General features: G+C 35.0%; 1 protein-coding gene across 4 annotated transcripts; it reads left to right on the plus strand.

The window, feature by feature from the left end:
• The first annotated feature begins 4,922 nt into the window (after positions 1–4,922).
• On the plus strand, positions 4,923–21,351 carry mlphb (melanophilin b). 4 transcript variants are annotated; one of them, XM_056465750.1, is made up of 15 exons: positions 4,923–5,027; positions 6,301–6,466; positions 8,709–8,930; positions 10,863–11,002; positions 13,387–13,428; positions 14,493–14,557; positions 15,946–16,038; positions 16,582–16,750; positions 17,247–17,473; positions 17,581–17,679; positions 18,284–18,523; positions 18,697–18,843; positions 19,640–19,711; positions 19,903–19,942; positions 20,952–21,351. In XM_056465750.1, exons 2-15 carry the CDS (start codon positions 6,327–6,329, stop codon positions 20,996–20,998), a joined length of 1,743 nt encoding a protein of 580 aa, XP_056321725.1. In that variant the 5' UTR covers positions 4,923–5,027; positions 6,301–6,326; the 3' UTR covers positions 20,999–21,351. The 4 variants fall into 4 exon arrangements, with proteins under 4 accessions (XP_056321725.1, XP_056321724.1, XP_056321723.1 ...); XM_056465749.1 differs by lacking the exon at positions 19,903–19,942; XM_056465748.1 differs by lacking the exons at positions 19,903–19,942; positions 20,952–21,351 and having other exon boundaries at positions 19,640–19,896.
• The last annotated feature ends 357 nt before the right edge of the window (positions 21,352–21,708 follow it).

Consider the following 21,708-nt stretch of genomic DNA (forward strand, 5'->3'; position numbering starts at 1 on the left):
TGTACCAATATTTACCTTTGAGTTCTCCAGGCACAAACAAGTACTTTTTAAAAAGGTACCCCCCTAGCGACAGTTTTTGTACATTTATTTGTGACAAAGTTATATGTTTTCCTCAGGTGTGTGTTTTTACCTGAGTACTGGAGGACTTTGGGACCACCTGGCCATATTTGGCAGCCCAGATTCATAGTGGAAGCAGAAAAAGAATGAGATAAGCAGCAAAAAAGAAATCAGAACACATACAATAATCAGAGCTTAAACAATCACCTATTTGTAGAAAACATTTCTACTTCCATGGCCACTATTTAACAGCCTAGAATAGTCCTTGGCTCTCAAAACTGTTTCCCATGTGTCAAATGCCCCATTTTAGCTGCCAGAAGCAGCCACAGTTTTACCCTCCCTTGTTGCTTCATTGACTCACCAATCTATCTGAACAAGAACTCGATTGAAACTGGATGTCCTGTACTGACAGCTGCTGTTTTAAAATTCTGAACCGAGTAACCATGACTACAATGCCACAATGACTAATGCTTCATAATGCACACATTATTCATGGTAGTGAAACTAGGTGTGATGGAACTTTTGGAAAATACCTCACAACACGAGTTCTCAAAAGTATCTTTGAAAAAGACAGTGTGCTCGAAAATCATACTCATGTTTTCCATGATGTACATATGCACTGAGGCTGAAAACAAGAATTTCCATGATTAAAGTGACTCATGCATAATGTTTGTTTGGAAAGCATCATACTCGTTAGGCATAACATTTCCCTCAACTCACATCCAGCTCAAACGGAAAGGCTTTGTGTAAACTGAGTAAAGAGCAAAAACTGGTGAAGAAAAAGCTACAGTGCATCAGTGAAGTGTGTTCCTGACGGTTAAATGACTGAGCCTCAAGCAAAAAGAATGCTTGTACATCTGTATATTGAAGCAGCTTAGAAAATGATTTTTACTGAAATAGAATTTACTGGTTTACCATATAAACCCCTCAACCATCCGTTGTACTGCAGCCCATTGTCCTGCTACCCTTGTGAATGCAAATTTAAAAAAACAGGTGTTATATCACTGTCTTAAAAAACTAAAATTTCTCAATGTATTTTTGTGTTTTTAATTTTTTTTTATTGTATATACCTCTAAAAGTACAGCTTTTCAAAAATGCTGATTTAAAGAGGACAACTTTGTTGAATCAAGTCTTTTTTGTTTGTTTCTTGCTCAAGTGGCAAACATAAAAAATAGACAAGTCTTGAACCACTCAGATAAAAGAAACAATAGGGTATATGCCGAGCCAGTATTTTTCCCATACTGATAAACTTCCGGTGACCTGTTATTGCGAGTTTTTCCCTATTTTATACAGTTCCTTTTACAGCATCGATGTTGTAATGTAATTCAAATACAATCAGTTAAACAGACTTTGGCTTTCATTTAGTTGCTCAAGCATAAAACGAGACAAAAGGCTGTTTACTCGCACGCAACTGTCAGATTCAGCAGGTTAGCGCAGAAGTTTCATTGAATATATTGAGGTAAAATAAATGCTCATATTATAAAAAAATTTAATTTAATGCAGTGCTACTTGTACAATCTGAGACCCACTATATATCAGATATCACTTAACCAGTGGAGATCACTGATTTTTAAAGAAAACAAACCTTAAACATGCCGAAATTGCATTGGCATACACTTCACTGGAAACGATTAACCCAGGTTACTGGCAACTTAAAAGTCCTATTAGCATGCTTCGGCATATACCCTATTAAAATATAATAAAAGATTATTTTGCCCAACTTTTTCAATTGGATGTTAATGTAAAAATATGTTCATGTTTTAATATTTCTTTTACTACTTACTGCTTGTAACAGCAAAAATATTTGCTAAAGAGTGGCCTATTAAAATCAGGTGTTATGTTGTATTCATGTAGAACAACACCAATATAACTTCACTTTAAACAGTTGTTGCACATTGTTACTGTTACTGACAGACGAGTCTCTGCATTCATCCCTTTGGCTAGCCTGAACCAACACACACCTGCAGCTTCTCCATGATGGATGACCAGCGTTCTCCAGCCCCATCGCCTAGACTGCAGCTCTGCACAGAAACTTTGGCCAGAGGAGAAATGGTCATGCCCAACTGAGCCTGGTTTCTTTCAAGGTTTTTTCCTTAACTTTCGTCAACTGGTGAAGTTTGTTCCTCACCAATGTCACCACTGGCTTGCTTGGTTTGGGACTTGTAGAGCTGCACATCGATAAATCTGCTCTTCAGTGTTTGGACTTTGCGCAGTGAAATTTTAACCACACTGAACTAAACTAAACTGAACTTCCACTCTGAAAACTGGACTGGCACAGTTTCAATTTACTAGAACTTTAAGCTGCTTTGACACCATGTACATTGAAAAAGGGCTTAAGAAATAAAGATGAATTGAATTAAAAGATTAATTCTGACTCCATTAGCAGGGCCGGAAGTAACACACAGGTGGGTCAAAAGTAACAAAAATATTTGCTAGATTTACATGGCTTAATCTTGATTATTTTAAATCTATCTGACTATGATATTGTTAATAGTAACTGCAAACATATTTTGTCAATGGCATTTTCATTTTAAATTACAGTTCCATCAAATATTTCAAAAGCAACCCAACAATGGAAAATGCTACATTTTTTTACAATTTTTGATTAATTTGCTTTATGCATTATAAAACATCTGAATTCAAACACTGCAAACTCTATGTGGAAGGGAAAAAAAGGTATAAATATTAGCGGTGGGACATAAATAGCAGTGTTACATTGAATTAAATGGTTTTGGAAAGTGACTTATCCTCTCTGCAACATTCTGGAGCATTTCAACTATTAAATAACCATAAATGTTTGCTAGACTTTTCCTCTAGCTGTTTTTATGTTAAATAATAATGGATTCTTCTAGAAAAATGTATCCCGTTTGTAATTGTTACTTGATTAGTTACTTGATTAGCACTTCCAAACTTACGTAAAGGGTGCGTAATGTGTATTGATGCAAACATTTCAGTGCACTGTTAGAATTTTGACTAATTTGAATAATACAATTAAAACAATGCTTTGAATTTTAGTATTTACCATTCATTTTCTGTGGGTGGAAAGAATTACAGATTTTTTGAACCTCTTAATATTGTTGTGTGTCCAGGCAAACTCAGAAAAAGTAGTTTTGAACTGCTCGGATTAAGGCAACTATTTTAAAAACGTAAATAAAATGATTTTGCCCAAAAATGTCCTAGGAGAAGCTTGAGGGTTAACCACTTAAAAATGCTACATGTCTGTCTCTCACAGACTTGTGTTTGTTAAAATACAGTTTAATTACTCTGACATTTATTGTGGTGTCAGCTGTGGCTAAGCTCCAAGGTCTCTTCTAAGTTTTATTTTAATATAAATGACATCAGATCACTGGCAGCCTTTTCTTTTTCCTGTCTTTAAGCATAGCATTAATTTATTTTTCCTCTTTGATGTTAAAGCAGGAAAGATTATGTTCTTGGTTTACTTGGCAAAGACATGAAAGAGACGCCTATCAGTTTTAGACAAAACACAAGGAAACAAGGAAACAGCAACATTCCTTACTGAGGCATATGAGCTTGTGTTATACTTTGAGAACATGTTCGCTGGAATTGCAAGGTAATCATTAAATAGCTTTACTTATAAACTTGTAACCATTCTCAAAATTTGACATGAACACTACTGCACGACACTGCATTTAAATTATATGTATAGAGTTTTCAGTATTTTTTCCATATGTTTTTGAAGAACCGTTACTTGTAAAATGATCATCTGTTCCGAACAGCAAAATCAAGGGGTGTGTTTTAAACATATTCTGGCGGCAGATCGAAAACGAAAAATGCAGTGCAGTATCTCCCAAACAAGGACCAACCCAGGACATTTTAAAGCCTATTAGAATGATATTTCTTGCCTTTTACGGCAGAGGGAGCTGTTTCTGCTAACTCTTGCAACTCTTCCATTCTTACAATTCATTTTAGGTTTCATTTTGTTAAAAATAATAGTTATATTGGGTTTCTTATTAACATGCGAACAAACTTGGCAAAAATCAAACTATTTTAACTTATTCATAAGCTTGTTTTTATTTACAAAACAAAGGTTTATCTTAGAAACAAATATATATTGAGTAGCTTTCCAAATGTTGTAGCTTAAGCTTTGTCATTTTCCCTTCATCATGAATAGGCACCTTGTTTAAAGAAAATGCAAATGGGAAACATTTTACATGCATTGCAAAAGAATCTAACTTGGGCCAGTTTAATCAGAGTCACCAGTCTAGAATGAATAATTTTTTTCCAGTTGAAAAAAAAAGTCATGTGTTTTTCCTTCCACGCTCAGGCAAAAGGAATCACTTTTCACACTCAGCAACAGTGCAGACACTTATTCCAGAGAAAATTAATTACAACGAATGAACCATAGAATTTGATCTACCACTGAGATGAATAATTGTAAGGTCTGTTGCAAATCTTTTCAGCTAACAAGCTGTGTAGAATGTAAATTGAGCATGCATGCTGTCACAGATCAGCTATCAGATATATTTTCAGAGATCTGTCAAAAATCTCAAATGAATGATAATTTTTGCTTTATCAAAATCTAGTTACATGCCAATAAATAAAACCCTTTAAACTTGCCCCCAAAATTAGAATAAGCAAATGCATTATACAAATTATCTATTTAACCCTAACTGTAAATAAACATGAGTGAGTAAGGGAATTAATTACTGTACTTTCTCCACAGAGGTAAAGAATACAATACTTACAATAGATACTTGAAATGTACATACTATAAGTTTAATAGCTACTGATTTAAGCTGCATCTGCAGTGTTCAGTTTGGCTGCAGCTAATTTACAAGATTAAATCAGATGTTTCAGAAAGACCTCTAAGGTGGGGTTTAAATACTTCGCTTGCCCTTCCCAACCACATGGTTAATTGGACATGTGATAAACACAGCAGCTTGGTTTTCTGCCCGAAATGGTCAGCTGAAATTCAACCGGACTACTACAAGCTGCAACATCAACTCCAGGTAAATCTTTTATAATACACTTTATAGGCTGCATAATGGCAAAATCTATATTGAGATTCTGTGTCTGTTTATAACGTGCATGATGATTAAAATGATTTTGTAATTTGTATAATGTTTTGCAACTGTATTTGAAACATTATCTTTGCATCAGTTGAAATTGGTACTGTAACATGCCTTTGATTGCAATATTACATCTTACTGCTTAACAATTCATAAGTTTCCTATTACATAGAGGCCTTTAGGGCCAGCAATAGGATATAAGAGCTTGTACATCTGATGTTGTGTGGAATGGAAAATACGTCTCAGTTATAAATTCTCAAATTTTAGTTTGTACAATGTTGCAAATTTAACCACTGAATTCTCTTTCATTTATTTATTTTGACTTGTACATGTAAGGGAAGAGATCTTTGCGATTTAATTTTGCAATGATATAAATAGCAGTTTAACTTTTCCACAGTTTGGGAATTTTGCTTTATATGTAAAATATCTATAGCCCATAACTTTTCCTTCAGCAGAATAACAAACTAGGTTAGACGACTTCTTATTCTCTTGTTAATACAATTAATAAACAGGAAAGTTGAAAATAGTTCAACTAGTTAGTGAACCGCTGATTATTTATCCTGTTGCAGTTGAAAAGGAAACATGTATCTTTAAGCAAAAACTATATAATTAAGTCTTTCTCATTTATTATTATGAAAAGAAGACAAAAGCATTTTTTGTATGTTGTATGTTTTAGTCAGAGCTTAAAAAGAATTGTCAGTCACACGGCTCTCTATTCAGAGCCAAATTAAATTACTGATTCTAATTGGCTGATTTATTTATATCATTGAACAAACTGATGTTGCTTTCCTTTAGTACAAATAAAAACTAAATCCCTTCATCTGTAAACAAGCAAAGGATAAAAGAAAATTTTCAAAAAATAGACAAATAAATACATTAAGTAATTTAAAAAGTCTTTTATTTAGATTAACATAAGTGGACTCGAAGGTGGAAATTAAGACGGCAAATGTAACACTGGTCTCATTTAACATTTATTGTAAAATAAATATCTTTAACCAAAAAAGTATTAAATGTTGAATGGCTATGTGTGTGTGTAAAAAAACTTTAAAGTGGCAATTCACTCCTAAAGAAATGTGCTTAAATAAACCATTCAGTCTATGGGGGAGTAAAAAGCTGCATGTTGACATCATGCAATGAATGAGGCAAAAACATTATTTTCTTCTATCTCTGGGAATCCTTCTACATGCTGGTGACAATGTGGCATTTTGATTAGTTTCAGATGCTTTCTCACTCCACTGGATGAGATTCAAGATGATGCCCAGCAGCAGTTCAGGAAAGAATCTGGATCTCTCTCGGCTAACAGACGATGAAGCCAAGCACGTCTGGCAGGTGATCCAAAGAGATTTCCACCTGCGAAAGAAAGAGGAGGACAGACTAGGGTGAGCCTTCTGGAACAATTGCATTTGTATGTAACTGGTGACTTTAAAATGTTCTTTAAAATTTCCCTCCAAAAAAGACAATCCATAAATAATTGTAATATGCAAGCTGTACTATATTTTTGACATAAAATATTTCAGTTTTTCATTTATAGTTCATGTAATTCGTGATAGTTCTGTCTATCCCATCATTAATGTTACTCATAATGTGGATCTGGTAAAAACTCAAGTGGTTTGCTGTTTTTGTTTTTTTGCTTACTAAAGGTTTTCTGTAGTCTGTTCATCTGGGATTTATCATTTGACTGGAATATGTGGAATGTCTGTCATTAATTTATGCTTTTTGAAAAGCTGGATCTCAGGAACCGTTCCACGGCATTTAGCCTAATGTGAACTCATCTGAAATAAATCTAAAATCTTTTTTGAGTGCAGCACAAAGTTTTTCAGTAGAGAATGTTTTATGAGGAATTCTTTAAACTGGTTACCTTGATTTACTTTTTAAATAACCAAATTACCACCAAAGGACATGTATGTTGGTGTAGAACTCATCCCAAGGAAGTGTAATTATGTTTGTGTTGAAGACTGTTTCATATATTGTGGAACATATTACTGTTAGACTTTGGCCTCTCTTGTCTACTGACTGAGTGATAGCTTAAGATGTAACTACCATAACTCTTGCAAGACAAATACAAAATGAGCCCAATATCATATAATTATTTATAATGAACTGTGATCAATAAATAAGCCTGAAGAATATTAGTTTGAACAAAAAAAGCAAAAATAAAAATGATCCCCTACCTCTACAAAATAAAAGTCATCAAACTGACTGCAGCCAAAGTGGCAGAAATAAATAAAATAAAATTAAATATATAAGACATGGAAAGTAAAATTGTACCTTTTTAAAGAAGGTTAGCAAATGTGTAGTTGGTGCATTTTTCATTTTCACACCAACTGAATGTCTTAAGTAATATCTTTGTAGGCAGTTTTGAATAAAATAGCTTGTAAAAAGCATTTCCTATGGCAGGCCTGATGCTCAAATTTTTGTGATGATGCTACTTTTAGTTGCTTGTTAAAAAAAGAAAACACTTGACTCCTCGGAGACTTTGCCAAAAGGCTGAGCCCATGTATGTCTGAATTCCAGTCATTTTGAAAGAGGTAATAGGATTTGTCTCGGAATATTGAATAACATCACATGACTGACATTTTTCTCTCAATTCTCTCACAGTCGGAAAGGAAAGGCTAGTACAAAATAGTCCCATGGAGGCTTTATTAAAAAGTAGACATAACTTATGGTGATAATAAAAACAAATAATGTAAATATGATGTTTATTGCAATGTTAAATTCGCAATATAATGACATTGCAGCATTGAATACAGAATTTCGTAGAATGTTTGAGTGAAAAAAAGCAAGAGTTAATGTAAGATGAACCACAAAAGAAAGAGTTTGCTGTTGTTGTCATTTCTTGGAAAAGAATTGTGGCCTGATCAAATGTGCATGTTCAAAACAGAGCACACTTAAGTATCTTGGTGAAAATGTGAGATATGTTTTAAAAGATAAAAACAGCATTTACATTTTTTTCTTCATGTGTGCTTTTCAAATTGATTATGCTGACATATGAGCGATTTGACTCACACTTGGACTGAAGCGCTTTCAACTTTTGCCAAATGAAAGTTGAAAGAGCCACAGGCATATGACCATTCAACATGTGGAGGAAAGCTCTTGGCTGAATTCTTCTTGAGAAGAGCAGATTTAGCTGAAATTTCTTATATATCCGGTTTTAACCCTGCACAGCTGTGCTACAGAGATGTCATTGTCCTAGTAGTCCATTGGATTTGAACATAAAGCATGAGAAATTGGCACATTAAGAATGGAGGTTTTCATAGGAAGAATAGAGAGGAAGTCCCGGCAGAATGTGGAGTCATTTCCTCTCTTTTTTATTCTGTCTAAAGCAATCTGGGCATATCTGTTCAAAAGAAATGTAATCCGATTGAATCAAATCTAGAAAATGAGTTGGAGTAGGGTGAAGGGATCTAGCATGCTGTCATGCAGAATAAAGAATGTATGCGCTTTGTAATTATTAATGAACAGTCAATATTCTATCAATATGCATGTAATAAGCATATTTAATGTGTTGCTGAATCTATGTGTTGCAGATGTTTATTTGCATCAAACTGTCAGTTTGTATTGTTCTAAATATGGATTTACATTTAATATAGATTTAATGTTTAATATTCATTATTAATACAGGGAACTCAAGACCAAAATTATGAAAGAGGACAACAAGAGAGAGCTGCTGGAATATCAGCCTAAACTCAGTGATTCACTCTGCATCCGCTGTCTCCAGCCTTTCAAATTCCTGGTCAACAGCAAGCGCCAATGTTTGGACTGCAAACTGTTTGTCTGCAAGTCCTGCAGTCGTTTTAACAAGAAAGACCGTGGTTGGGTGTGTGATCCATGCCGCATGGCCAGGTGAGCACCTGACAGGGTATTCCTCCATAAAGAAAAACAAGAAAACAATATTTTTTAAAAGTTGTGTGCAAATTATTCCCCCAAAAAGAAAAGGACTATTTTGGTAAAAATATATTATTTTTCTTTTACAATTCACCTAATATTTACTGAATAAGTTTCAAGAATGAGTCTGTTTTATTTTTTAAATGTTTTGAATACTTTGTTTTTATTATTCATATTCAGCCGAATTACTACCATAAACTTAATTAAAAATGAATTTCCACTTTTTCACTCTACTGCTAATGAAACATTGTGGAACTGTGAATATATTTGATCGTTATTGTTGGTAAACAATTAATCTTTACCAGTTATATGTGCACACAACTACAGCACTACCATAATAAATGTTCACATTGACTTCTGTCGTTGCTTAAGTGAATTACTATATGTTGTGTGGGGAAACAACTGTTTATCCAAGTAAACAAATAACTTGAATTTAAACAAAGCAAACCAGTGACATACAACACATGAAATGGCAATAATTTGATTGACCAACATACAGTCATAGCAATTCATACAGTGCATCTGGAAAGTATGGATAGCGCTTCACTTTTTCCACATTTTTTTTATTTTTTCCACATTGTCATATTCCAAAATGGATTAAATTAATTTATTTCCTTAAAAATCTCTACACAATACTCATATTGACAATTTTTTTTTAATTGTTGCAAATTTGTTAAAAATAAAAAACCTCAAAAATCACATGTACACAAGTATTCACAGCCTTCTCTAGTCTTCCAGTTCTTGCTGCTGAAAAACATCCCCACAGCATGATGCTGCCACCACAATGCTTCACTGTAGGGATGGTATTAGCCTGGTGATGAACGGGGCCTGGTTTTCTCCAAACAAAATGCCTGGCATTCACTCCAAAGAGTTCAATTTTAGTCTTATCAGACCAGAGCTTTTCGTTTCTTATGGCCCGAGAGTCCTTCAGATACCTTTTGGCAAATTCCAAGCGGGGAGTGTCTTCCGTCTGGCCACTCTACCATACAGGCCTGATTGGTGGATTGCTGCACAGATGGTTGTCCTTCTGTAAGGTTCTCATCTCTCCACAGAAGAACGCTGGAGCTCAGACAGAGTGATCATCGGGTTATTGATCACCTCCCTGACTAAGGCGCTTCTTCCCCAATCACTTAGGTTAGATGGCCGACCAGCTCTAGGAAGAGTCCTGGTGGTTCCAAACATCTTCCACTTACGGATGATGGAGGCTACTGTGCTCATTGGAATTTTCAGAGCAGCAGAAATTTTTCTGTAACCTTCCCCAGCCTTGTGCCTCAAGACAATCCTGTCTCAGAGGTCTACAGACATTCCTTTGTCTTCATGCTTGGTTTGTGCTTTGACATGCACTGTCAACCCCGGGACCTTATATAGACAGGTGTATGCCTTTTCAAATCATGTCCAATCAACTGAATTTACCACAGGTGAACTCTAATTAATGCATCTCAAGAATGATCAGTGGAAACAGAATGTACCTGAGCTCAATTTAGAGCTTCACTGCAAAGGCTGTAAATACTTATGTACATGTGATTTTTCAGGTATTTTTATTTTTTATGAATTTGCAACAATTTTTTTCACATTGTCATTATGGGCTATTGTGTGTATCAATCAATGATTTTACTCCATTTTGGAATAAGATTGTAAGATACAAAAATGTGGAAAAAGTGAAGCGCTATGAATACTTTCAGAAGCACTGTAACTAATTAGTATTATCATTTGTGTGTATTCATTCAATCTTCTAAAGACCACTGAAGGGATGATGTTCTCTATGCATTGGTTCTCTTAAAAAGACATATTAATTAATATGAAATCACTATCTCATGTTTTTTTTTTTTTTTTTTTTTTGGATTGACTAAATAATAATTTAGTTCTTGTTTTTGTCTTTCTTTCCTGTAGAATGCTTAAGATTGGCACTCTAGAATGGTTCCATGAGAATGTACGCTCTCGCTTCAAGCGTTTTGGGAGTGCAAAGGTGATGAATTCGCTTTTCAAGAGGGTGAACAGTGACCGTGCCTGCTCTCAAACTGACCTCAGAGGTAGACTTCAAAAGCCTGTTGAGATTCCCCTTATAGACAAAGTAGAACCCGGAGCAGTGAGCAATCTTGAGCATTACATTAAACTTAAGTTTAAGTAACAAGAACATGCAACATTAGGGGAGGCCGGTGATAGTTGCAACATTGTTTCACATTTCTCTCTATATCTTTGAGATCTTAGAGGTGTTAAAAATTAGCAAGTGTCTGCTATGTGAAATGTTACAATAGTTAGTGAAATGTTACAATAGTTAGCTGTAACACCATGGGGTGAGATGTACCAGCATAAAATAAGAATTGTGATTTTAAAAATGGATTTGGAAGTATTTTATTGAACACTGGGTTTTTGCTGGGAATAATTGGTGAGTGTGTGTGTGTGTGTGTGTGTGTGTGTGTGTGTGTGTGTGTGTGTGTGTGTGTGTGTGCGTACGTGCGTGCGTGCGTGTGCGTGCGTGTGTGTGTGTGTGTGTTGCATTGCTGAATAAAATGTGCATCAACAATTGAACACTATTTGTGTTTGCAGGCCTCATGAGGCTACAGAGAACAAGTCAAATCCAAAATCGTTTGGCACTGAGGTCTTTCTCTTTCAAGAGCTATAGGAATGATGAAATAAAATCATATAAATACAGTTTTAAAACTGCTTGGGGTTGGTGGTAACATAATGTTGTTACTAACCAGTAGTTTTGTTGTTACAACTGACTCAGAGCCTTCTAGCTATGAATTTACTTTACTTACAGCTAACAGCTAAAACATTATCACCAACAACATGCATTAAAATATCTACACAGAGACACAAATGACATAACTTTTATGCGTTTAACTACAAATCAGGCCTTACTACCCATAAAGTAATTGAAGTTAAAAAAACATTTCTTAGCTCAAATGTAGTTTCCCCCTCTAACAGCTGCTTTGATAGCCACAAGACTCTGCTTTTTCATATGTGGAAAATATGAGCATGTGTGAAGTGAATCTGCTGATCTGTAACTAGTCCCTGATTGTGGAGATTGGAAGTGTTACAAATGACCCATGTTACAACTATCCCCGGCCTCCCATGTGTGCTAGGTTTTGGTCTCAAGAAGCTAGGACCATTCTGAGAAGAGATATAAAGATTTCCATAGACTTCTGTCCATTTATTCCTAAAATTGTTGTGAACCTAAACCAAGATTTACACAAAGGTTAATCCACAGAAAATAGAAATGAAAAGCCAAAAGAGAGGTAATTACTCCAAAGAAAAAACATTATTAGACAAAATAGATTGACTGAACTGCATCTTTATCCTCTCATTGTAAACAGTATCCAGTGAGACCTTGCTCTTAAGCTGTGGTCACTTTGCAGTGAAACTGCAGCAAAATGTTGCTGAGAAAAACAGGTCTATTGTTTATTGTCACAATTGAGAAGCACATCTCACACAGAACTTTCTCACAAACCCAGCAGTTTTCTGCTAGTGAACAACTTGTGTGACCAAATTGAAGATGATGGAAAACTGCTGAAGGAAATCTTTCACTCTCAAATATGTAACGTTATCACACTGCATACTGTTTGTTTGATTCTGGGTTAACTTTCTACCATCTACCCAACTACCCTTTAGCAATAAGAGAATTGAAATGGCATTTTTACAGTGCCATCTGTTCAATGCAAACCAATATTTGAAACAATTTCTGACAGATGACTTACAAGAGGAACACTGAAGGCAGAGCTTAGAGGAGAGGCCCTCATAACTTTGAAGGATTTAGTGGGGAATCCAGAGGGAGAGAGAGAGAGAAAATTGGCCATGCTGAATCGTCCATGTGATTTACTCCTTACTTAAACAGTCACATGTCTTCTTTCTCTCTCTGCCTGGACCTGAGTGTGCCTCTTTTATCCAATTTTCAAGCTCTATCAGTCCTGAATAAAGAGGTCAGCAAGAGAACATTGACATTTAAGTAAAAAAAGATAAACAACATTCAGAACAAAAATATTAATATTAGTATTCTATAATGTTCACTGTACAGATGGGTGGAAAATACTAACATAGCTTGTTGTTGAATAGAAATGTTGGTACAGGGTTGTCATAGGGTTGTCAATATTTTTTTGCTTCTTCAAATAAATGTCAAGATGTGCGTTTGAGTGCATTTTTCACATAAATGTGTACAATAGCATGGGAATGACAATTGTATGAATGGGAATTGTGTGGAAAACACTAATGTGCTCAACAAAGTGACCCAGCAAAACCCCAGTAGCTTTTGATGTTTTGCGTTGGTAGAGCAACACAGAGAACTGAAGGAAAACACTAGAAAACTGCTGCTTTCAACAGTTTCAACAGCTTCCTGTAGCCAATCACAGTTTGTTATCTGTTTCTTGTCGTTTTATGTTGAATTTTTCATCTGCCGCTGTTCTTCTCCATCACACAGAGCCTCGAGACGATGACACGCACAGCATGCCTGAAGTTCACAGTGAGTAAAACAAAGTCCCGTTCCTTTGTGATAATAGACAATATTAATGTTGATGTCATGCAAGAATCTAAAGTAATCAGTGAATGTCTTTCATCTGTCCAAACAAGACAGCAGCAATCTGCTCTCACGTCATCTTTAATTTAATAAGGCAGGGAACAAAATGTCTGTGGAAGAAAAACACCTTAAATAGCCAGGATAAAAACTGAATACCCTTTTCTAGGCACAAACACTAATATTTTCTGTTGTCTTGGTTAAATAAAATAATAATAATAATAAATAATAAATTAATTAATAAAAAACAGTAGTTCAGTTTTGCACCTACCCTGTGTATATACTGTATTTCAAACATAGTCAGTACAAACATATTTAAAATAATATCATGTAGGAAAGAACATTCATTAATTCATTTTCTTTTCGGCTTAGTCCCTTTATTAATCAGATGTTACCACAGCGGAATGAACAGCCAACTCATTCAGCATATGTTTTACACAGCAGATGCCCTTCCAGCTGCAACCCATCACTGGGAAACACACACACACACACACACACACACACACACACTACGGACAATTTAGCTAACCCAATTCATCTATAGTGCATGTCTTTAGACTTGTGGGGGAAACCAGAGCACCCAGAGGAAACCCACGCCAACGCGGGGAGAACATGCAAACTCCACATAGAAATGCCGACTGATCCAGCCGAGGCTCGAACCAGCGACCTTCTTGCTGTGAGGCGACAGCGCTACCCACTGCCCCACCGCGCCACCCAGAAAGAACATTATTATTATAATTTCTAAGTCTAAATAATGCATCCAGGAATTATTTGATCATTTTCAACATTTTAGATAAATCTCAGCTGTTAGCCAGCCACTGTACATGAATACGTATTATTTTTACATTTTTGGCCCTGCTTATCCATCTACATTTGGAGCTGTGAGATTTAGTTTTATAAAAAGTGAATATATATGAGAAAATCTTTAAAACCTCCAAAAACAGAACATGTGATTGAACAGTCTTTATTGAGTTCAAAGGAATTGATGTTTATGATTCTTGTCTTTCACACAGCTGCTTCTGTCTATAGCCAGGAAGATGAGCAATCTGAGAGGATCGACCGACGCCACCTCAGCCTGGTACCGTATTATTGCTTAATCATCACTAACTGATGTTATAGATTAAAGCAATTCAGAGACAGGAACCTTTTACTGGCTTGTTAGCTGTTCTTTCCGTTCAAAAATGGTGCGAGATCGCCCCCTCGTGCTCAGATGTTATTTTAGTTTTTAACCCGTTTTCTTCAGTAATGGGCTGAAATTTCCTTTAATTTGATTTTAACTACTTACTGTATATTGCTACTAGAGGGTGGTTTTCAAGCCAACGTTAAATAGATATATACATTTATATTCAAATATCAGTTTTAAGACTATCCTCAATTTGTCTAAATATATCTGAAACTCAATCTATACATTGTGCTTATGGGCCTTTGAGAGTAGACAGGAAAATGAAGAAAAAACAGGACTGAGGCTTCACTCTTGAAAAATAAAAGTTCTGGTTGATTTTTCTCAGCAGCTTTGGTGCATCTCTCATTTCAGAATTGAAATTCTCAATACTTGTTCAATCTTCACATCATTGTGTCAGTTGTGCACATCAGAAAAGCAGTTTCTCATCACTTTGAACAAGTTGCAAATGATTTTGTACATCCATGCAAATGATTATCTGCAATTCTCTGATGTTTACTACATTATCAATTGCTTATGTCCTGTCGATCACTATTGAATAGTCTCACGCCCTACTACAACATTTAATCATTTGTTCATGGCAGGTCTTTGCTAAAAATGGCTAAAATTGTCATAATATTTTTACATAATGCATTTTCCTGTGCATTTCCATTAGACTTTTATTCTAAATCTATCTACAGTTGGTAAATTTCTCTCAGGTGAATCTCTGCATTTTCTTATGAAGGTGCATCCCAAAGGAGATTGTCCTGTGTTCACAATTCTACTTTTGTTTAGATCTTTCTTTGTGCTATGCTGTGCTCTTTCATCCTTTCAGTATCACAATTAATGATGTAAACAAATTACGGTACAAACGGCAAAAAAAGAAAAGAAATTAACTATAGTTTACATCAGAACACCCCTCCAAAGTACACTGATATGTTGACAGCATGACTAAGTAATTTGACTGTTTTATCCATACACAATGACCTGTCATTCTGATGGCACAGACAGATGGCATTTGAGAGATGAGCTAAGGATTTTGAGCAAGAGACAGGTTTTTTTGGCAATAATCCATGGTGTTTTGCCATATGCATTATTTTGAGAAATGCATTTATTGTTTTGCAAATTTCAATTCTGATCTGAGAAATGTACCAAAGTTACTAAGAAAAAACGGTAATGAACACCCATGAACACTTTCCATTCCACTAAAGGTCCTGTATAAAGGGGAAAAATATTTTCTAGTTTAACTTGTTATTTAAACTAGTTATTTTAGAGAATTAAAAATGTTTATTTGTTTCTCCCTCAAGATGAGAAAAGGCAGGCGGCTGCTTCCTGTTCATCCTCTAGATTTTAATCTTGGTGTTGAGAACTGTGCTTATTCTCGGCCTCCCTTACTTCGGGTTTGTATGTATTTTTTTACACATCTGTTGTCAGAAAAAAGAAACTTTTTTGAACATATCCTACGGCCAACATCAACATCAATCTGGATTCGCATCTTTTTAAAAAAGAAAAATACAGCGGTAGAAGCAGTGTGAAAAATGTTTGAATTATCCAGGCAGAGTTCTAACCAAATGCTCTACAGAGCTCCCACTGAGAATGCTCTGACTGTTAACAGTGATAAGACTTCTCTTCAAATCTTGATTGTTCCATCACTGATACAAATAATCACAAAATTAGACATGCCCAAGGTAGAGTGACAGCATTTCGGTTTGTTTGTCTTTGGTTAGTTTGAGCCTCAGAAGTTCAGCAAGGAATGAATCCAAAGTATTTAAAATTAGGCAGAACTAAATATTACCTTAACAACTCTAACAATATTTATTTCAATTTCTTCACACTAAATAGTCTTTGAAAAAACTTTGACAATGCATGGAGTGAAAACAATAATTGTATTAATTAAGGTTTAAAGATTTTTTTAAAGGCTGTTATTTAATCATATTTTTAAGCATTCGGGTAGCCAGGAGAAAATAACCCAGACTAAGGACTCACAAGCAGAAGATGACTGGTCAACAACTGTTAAGCAGATACTAGAAAATGGAACTCATGGCAAAGGCAATGAGATGAAGGATATATTGCACATCAGCCAAAAAAGTCTGGACAAAGCCTCTCATTTTGGTAAGATCTGCTATCTGCATTTATTTCCTTTACCAACATTTGAAGAAATATAATAGAAAATATCCTGAAAAGAATAAATGTATGCCAGACTAGTTGAACAGACTCAGAATTTCCTTTTACTTCATAATAAAATAAAATTTTGCGTTGACAGACGCCCTTTATTTTATACATTCTGTTAACCATTATTAACTGTGTATGTCAACTTATTCTACCAACGCCAACCCTATAGTCATTCATTTTTTTTCGGCTTAGTCCCTTCATTAATCTGGGGTTGCCACAGGGGAATGAACCTCCAACTTATCCAGCACATGTTTTATGCAGTGGTTGCCATTCCAGCTGCAACCCATCACTTGGAAGCCAACACTATAATGTGTCTTATAATACTCCAATGACAGTTAGTGTAGTTGACCTTCAGTTGCAAAGTTACTTGTAGGTCAACAGAATGTCTGCCAAGATAAAGCGTAACCAACTTTTGAGTTTTGTTTGCTCTTTGTAGATGACTGCACACCACACCTAAACCAGAGATTGGCAAAATCATGTTCCCTCTCCAAAATGAGCCTCTCTTCAGCTGGCAGCACCAACTATCACCTCCAGCGTGAACTTTCTTACAGCCTGGATGACTCAGATGATGAGGAGGATGATGATGAAGAAGAATCAGAGATGAATGTTATATACAGTCCTGCCCTACATAGGGAGCCCTCACCAGATGAAGTTCCTCCACAGGTGCAGTCATACTTCTAATAATGGGGCTTCACGGCTTTCTTTCTCAAAAAGTTCAGGTGTTTTTGGCAAAATGCAACACAAACGTTTATGTATCTCTATGGCTTTAGATTATTGAGCTCAACAAGCGTATGTCAGCAATTGAATCTATTCTGAGCCGTTTGGAGCAGAAAATGACTTTGCCAGTAATTGGAGGATCAGTCGAACAGGTTAGTTAAATAGTTGGCTGCCTAATATTTCTGTAAAAACCATACATTTTCTGGTTTAATGGGCCTTTAACTCAACTTGGGCTTGGCATGGGATGATAACCGTTTTCAAGGTATACCGCGGTTTGAAGTAAGTCGAGGTTATAAAACGCCAAAATATTTTGTAATACCGTTCCTAAGGTATGTGTAAGATTTTTTATTTACTTTTTTGTTTGTTTTTTAGGACAACAGTATCTCCAGCAGAAAAGATATCCAAAGAGGCTGTTTTAAATTGTAAGAAATCTGTGTTTTTGAAACCAATGAAGACAGCAAAACTCGATGATTCGTTTTCATTATTTAGCCTGACATGTATACTGTTCCAAAATATTTAAAATCTTTCAAAAAAATTAAATATATTGTTTTCAAAGGGGAAAAATTGTTGTTTTTTTACCCAAACATTTAAAAAGGATATATTTTAGAGCAGTAATCACAATACCGCGATACCGTGAAAACGGGATATTTTTATCCAAGCTTATACCATCAGAATCTTATACCGGCCCATGCCTAACTCAACTACAGGACACAGTTTATTCAGATATCACACAGAGACTCTCCTGACTCCCTGTAGGTTGAGCAAAAAGCTGAGGATCTGTCTCCAGCTGATTTAGAGGAGCTTGAGCTAAGGAAAAAGCTTGATGAACTCACTGAAAAAATAAGCGACAAAGGCTTTTCATCTGATGAGGAGGATGCAATGAAATCACCAATGGCCTCTCCAAAGAAAAGTGCTGTTTACCAAGTTTCACCTATAAGAGGAGCTTCAGCTGGACTTGGAGATGTCCGACTTGACTGGCCTCCTGAGGCTGAATGGGTGAGAGTACTCTGCGTACATATTTAATATATATCACTATAAATACTTAAACCTATTAAACAAAGAGTGACATTTTATTCATGTTCCCTTACCAATACTTTATGTTAATGTTGTGTGATTTTACCACCTTGCCATCCTAAACGATTTGCTATGTTTTCAATTGTATACTCCAGAAAGCAAAGCCGAATGCACACAAATCATTAAAAAAGCAGAAGAGGGTGAGTTCCTTTGAGTTTAGTAACACAACTAGCTGTGAGCTGTCACAGCTGGAGGGTAAAGTTGCAATGGCAGCAGCCAGCGTCCAGAGCACTCAAAGTGGGGTACGTCACTTTAGTCCATATTCTTTCTTTTAACATTAACAAAATCTGTACTCTGTATTAATATGGGACCTTAACCTTTCTTCCAACAAATCTTAACTTTGAAAAGTTAAAAAGCGAAAATACAGTAAAAAGTGATACAGTATATTGCTTGGGTTGGTGTTGTAAGAAAATCTTGTAATAAACTGCAATCAAATGTTGTTATTTTACAGCCATTTTTTCAATATATATTATTGCTTATAGATTATATTATTTCAAATTGTAAATCACAAAATATGGAAACTAATATGTTAATTAACAGACATTTTAACAGTATTTAACAGCATGTAAAAGTTGCATGTGTGACTTGAACTACTTTAGCTGACTTTCAGAAAACCTACTAGTCTAACATTCAGTCTGTGAGCTTAACAGACTGATAAACTTCAGCCAGATTTGATCTAGATTCCACTGATCACTGAGTAAACTACCTTATGTACAACACATTTTTAACATTGGATATTAAGTTCTGCACTTCATCAACTGTTTCAAAGCGAACAGGATATGCACAGGTGACAACGCTGAACCAGATTATGGTTTCACAGTCTCAAAAGAACCAACTAGAAAAAAGCAACTACTCCAGATGGTTGAGTTTACATGTACACTAGCGCACATGTCTGCGTGTGTGTTCATGCATGATATTAAATTAAGTATATTTAGTTTGCAAGACTGTGCGACTTCCTCTGTGAACATATACAAAAAGAACTGAACGTTATACGTTAACTGCCTGTCTGTTCATGCTTACTGTTTGCTTTATGTGAAGGTTACAGACATTCAGAAACGAATCGCTGCTTTGAGTGCAGCAGGGATGACAGTGGAGACATCCCGCAGACGGGTATGTAGAGATCCGAATACTCGTACGTTCCTATTTTTCCAGAACAGGAGCATGTACAAAATCATACAAACTATATTTTTGACCAAACATGAGGCAGTCAATCATAAATTCTGTTATGTTTATAGCAGCTGTTTGTAGCAAGTTCAGACAGAGGCTAAATATATTTTTCTGTTCTTCCCTTTTTCATTTAGACTCCTCAGCCATCGAGGATGTTGCATGCATTTCCAATTAGTAAGAGCAAAGTTTTACACTGCATTTTCAATAACATGTAATCTGTCATCAGTGCTGGGTAGATTACTTACAAACTGTAGTCTGTTACTGATTACAAATTACATGTTGAAAATTGTAGTTAGTTACAAAACTGTTTAGGTTATTACTTTTTGATTTTATATTCCATTTTATTTTATTTTATTAAGAGACTTTGACCCAACTTATTTACTCTGCATCATTTAAGTTGAAGGGTGTGAACTGACCATTTTTTTCTGAATCTCTGTATTGCAAAATGCTTTTAAAAATTCTTCAAATTCTGAAACATGTTTGTCCTGCACCCAAATGTCAATAGTTAGTAAATGCCTACAGGAGTCAACATTTGTATTGGATCAAAAAAGGTTTTTCAAAATTGTCCCAAGTCAAGAATGGGTGTTGTTGAATAGCTTTAGGGCAACTTTGATGAAAGGTTTGAATCCAATTAAAATCTTGACTATTGTACATTGATTTAAGTGAAAAGTGTTTTTGTCCCCAAATTCAGAATTGTTTATTGCTAATTAATTTACATAACTTTTACATGGGGATTTAAAAAATATAGACATAAATTTGTTTGTAATTACATAGCAAAATATCAAACCCAACACAGACAATCTTTCCCAAAATGAGCATTGTGCTGATTTAGATTTTAAAACTAGAAATATTGTTCCCAGATACAATTACTAAAATATGCAAGTCATGATTAAACATAGCTAAGATAGTATAACAATAGTTAAGATTCCTTATAATAGATTCTGAACCAAACACTGTGATTTTAACACATGATAGCAATCAGGTCTCATGCTCAGCCTCTAAATCTAATTGACCATCTGTTGTCATGAAAGAGCATTTGAAAAATCAGTTATAAAAGGAGCTGTAATGTTGAGAGTTGCTCAACAGGTTGACTTCTCAGAAAGTGATCAAAAGATTTATTATAAAAAATTATTCTGTGTTCTTCTGTATGCATTGATAATGCTCTTTTTTGCTTTCTCTGAAGGAGGCAGCAACGGAGCAAGATCATTACGGAAGCTGGTCACTATGTGAAACAATGACAAAACCATTTCAAAACAATGACAGATTCACATAAAGCATATTTAATACGTTCATTGTCAGCTGCAAGTGCTTTTTTGTTCTGTGTTGGACATCCAGCTTAATATTATAACATTAATATTTGCTTTAATTTTTCAGTAGATGGATGTCAGATTGTGTAATGAAGCTCACCTTTTGCATGTGCTTTTTATGATACAAAATGTAATTTGTGCACATAATATATATTGTTACTACATTACTGTTATTTACATTGTTGTTTTGATAAAGTATTTGCATTTATACTGTCAGATTTCTATGTAGTTTCCTTCACAATTCTTGAAAAAAATGTATTTTAAATAACGTGTGTGTGTGTGTATATATATATATATATATATATATATATATATATATATATATATATATATATATATATATATATATAATTTCAATGCTATTTTGAAACAATATTATAAACATGATTTCTACACATTAAATAATTTAACTACGCAAATGTCTTTTCCATTCCATTGTCTTCCATATCAGTGATTTATTAATGAACACATAATTCTGCACTAATGTATTGGCAAATTCAAACATATTCAAATCTTTCATCTTCTCCGTGTCCAATTGATCACTGTTTTTGCATATTTCATTGTGATGTTTTGTGTGAGGAAATGTAAGCCCTCACCCTCCCACATACTGAGTATAAATTGCTGGATCCGTCT

Source organism: Danio aesculapii, chromosome 9 (assembly GCF_903798145.1).
Source record: "Danio aesculapii chromosome 9, fDanAes4.1, whole genome shotgun sequence".
Classification (NCBI taxonomy): domain Eukaryota; kingdom Metazoa; phylum Chordata; class Actinopteri; order Cypriniformes; family Danionidae; genus Danio; species Danio aesculapii.

Bases quoted from the DNA above. Each gene is read 5' to 3' on its own strand.
- mlphb (XM_056465748.1), top strand. From the start codon at position 6,327: ATGAGATTCAAGATGATGCCCAGCAGCAGTTCAGGAAAGAATCTGGAT. The intron at 8,931-10,862 runs GTGAGCACCTGA...TCTTTCCTGTAG, and splicing joins GATCCATGCCGCATGGCCAG to AATGCTTAAGATTGGCACTC. The intron at 11,003-13,386 runs GTAGACTTCAAA...TCCATCACACAG, and splicing joins CTCTCAAACTGACCTCAGAG to AGCCTCGAGACGATGACACG.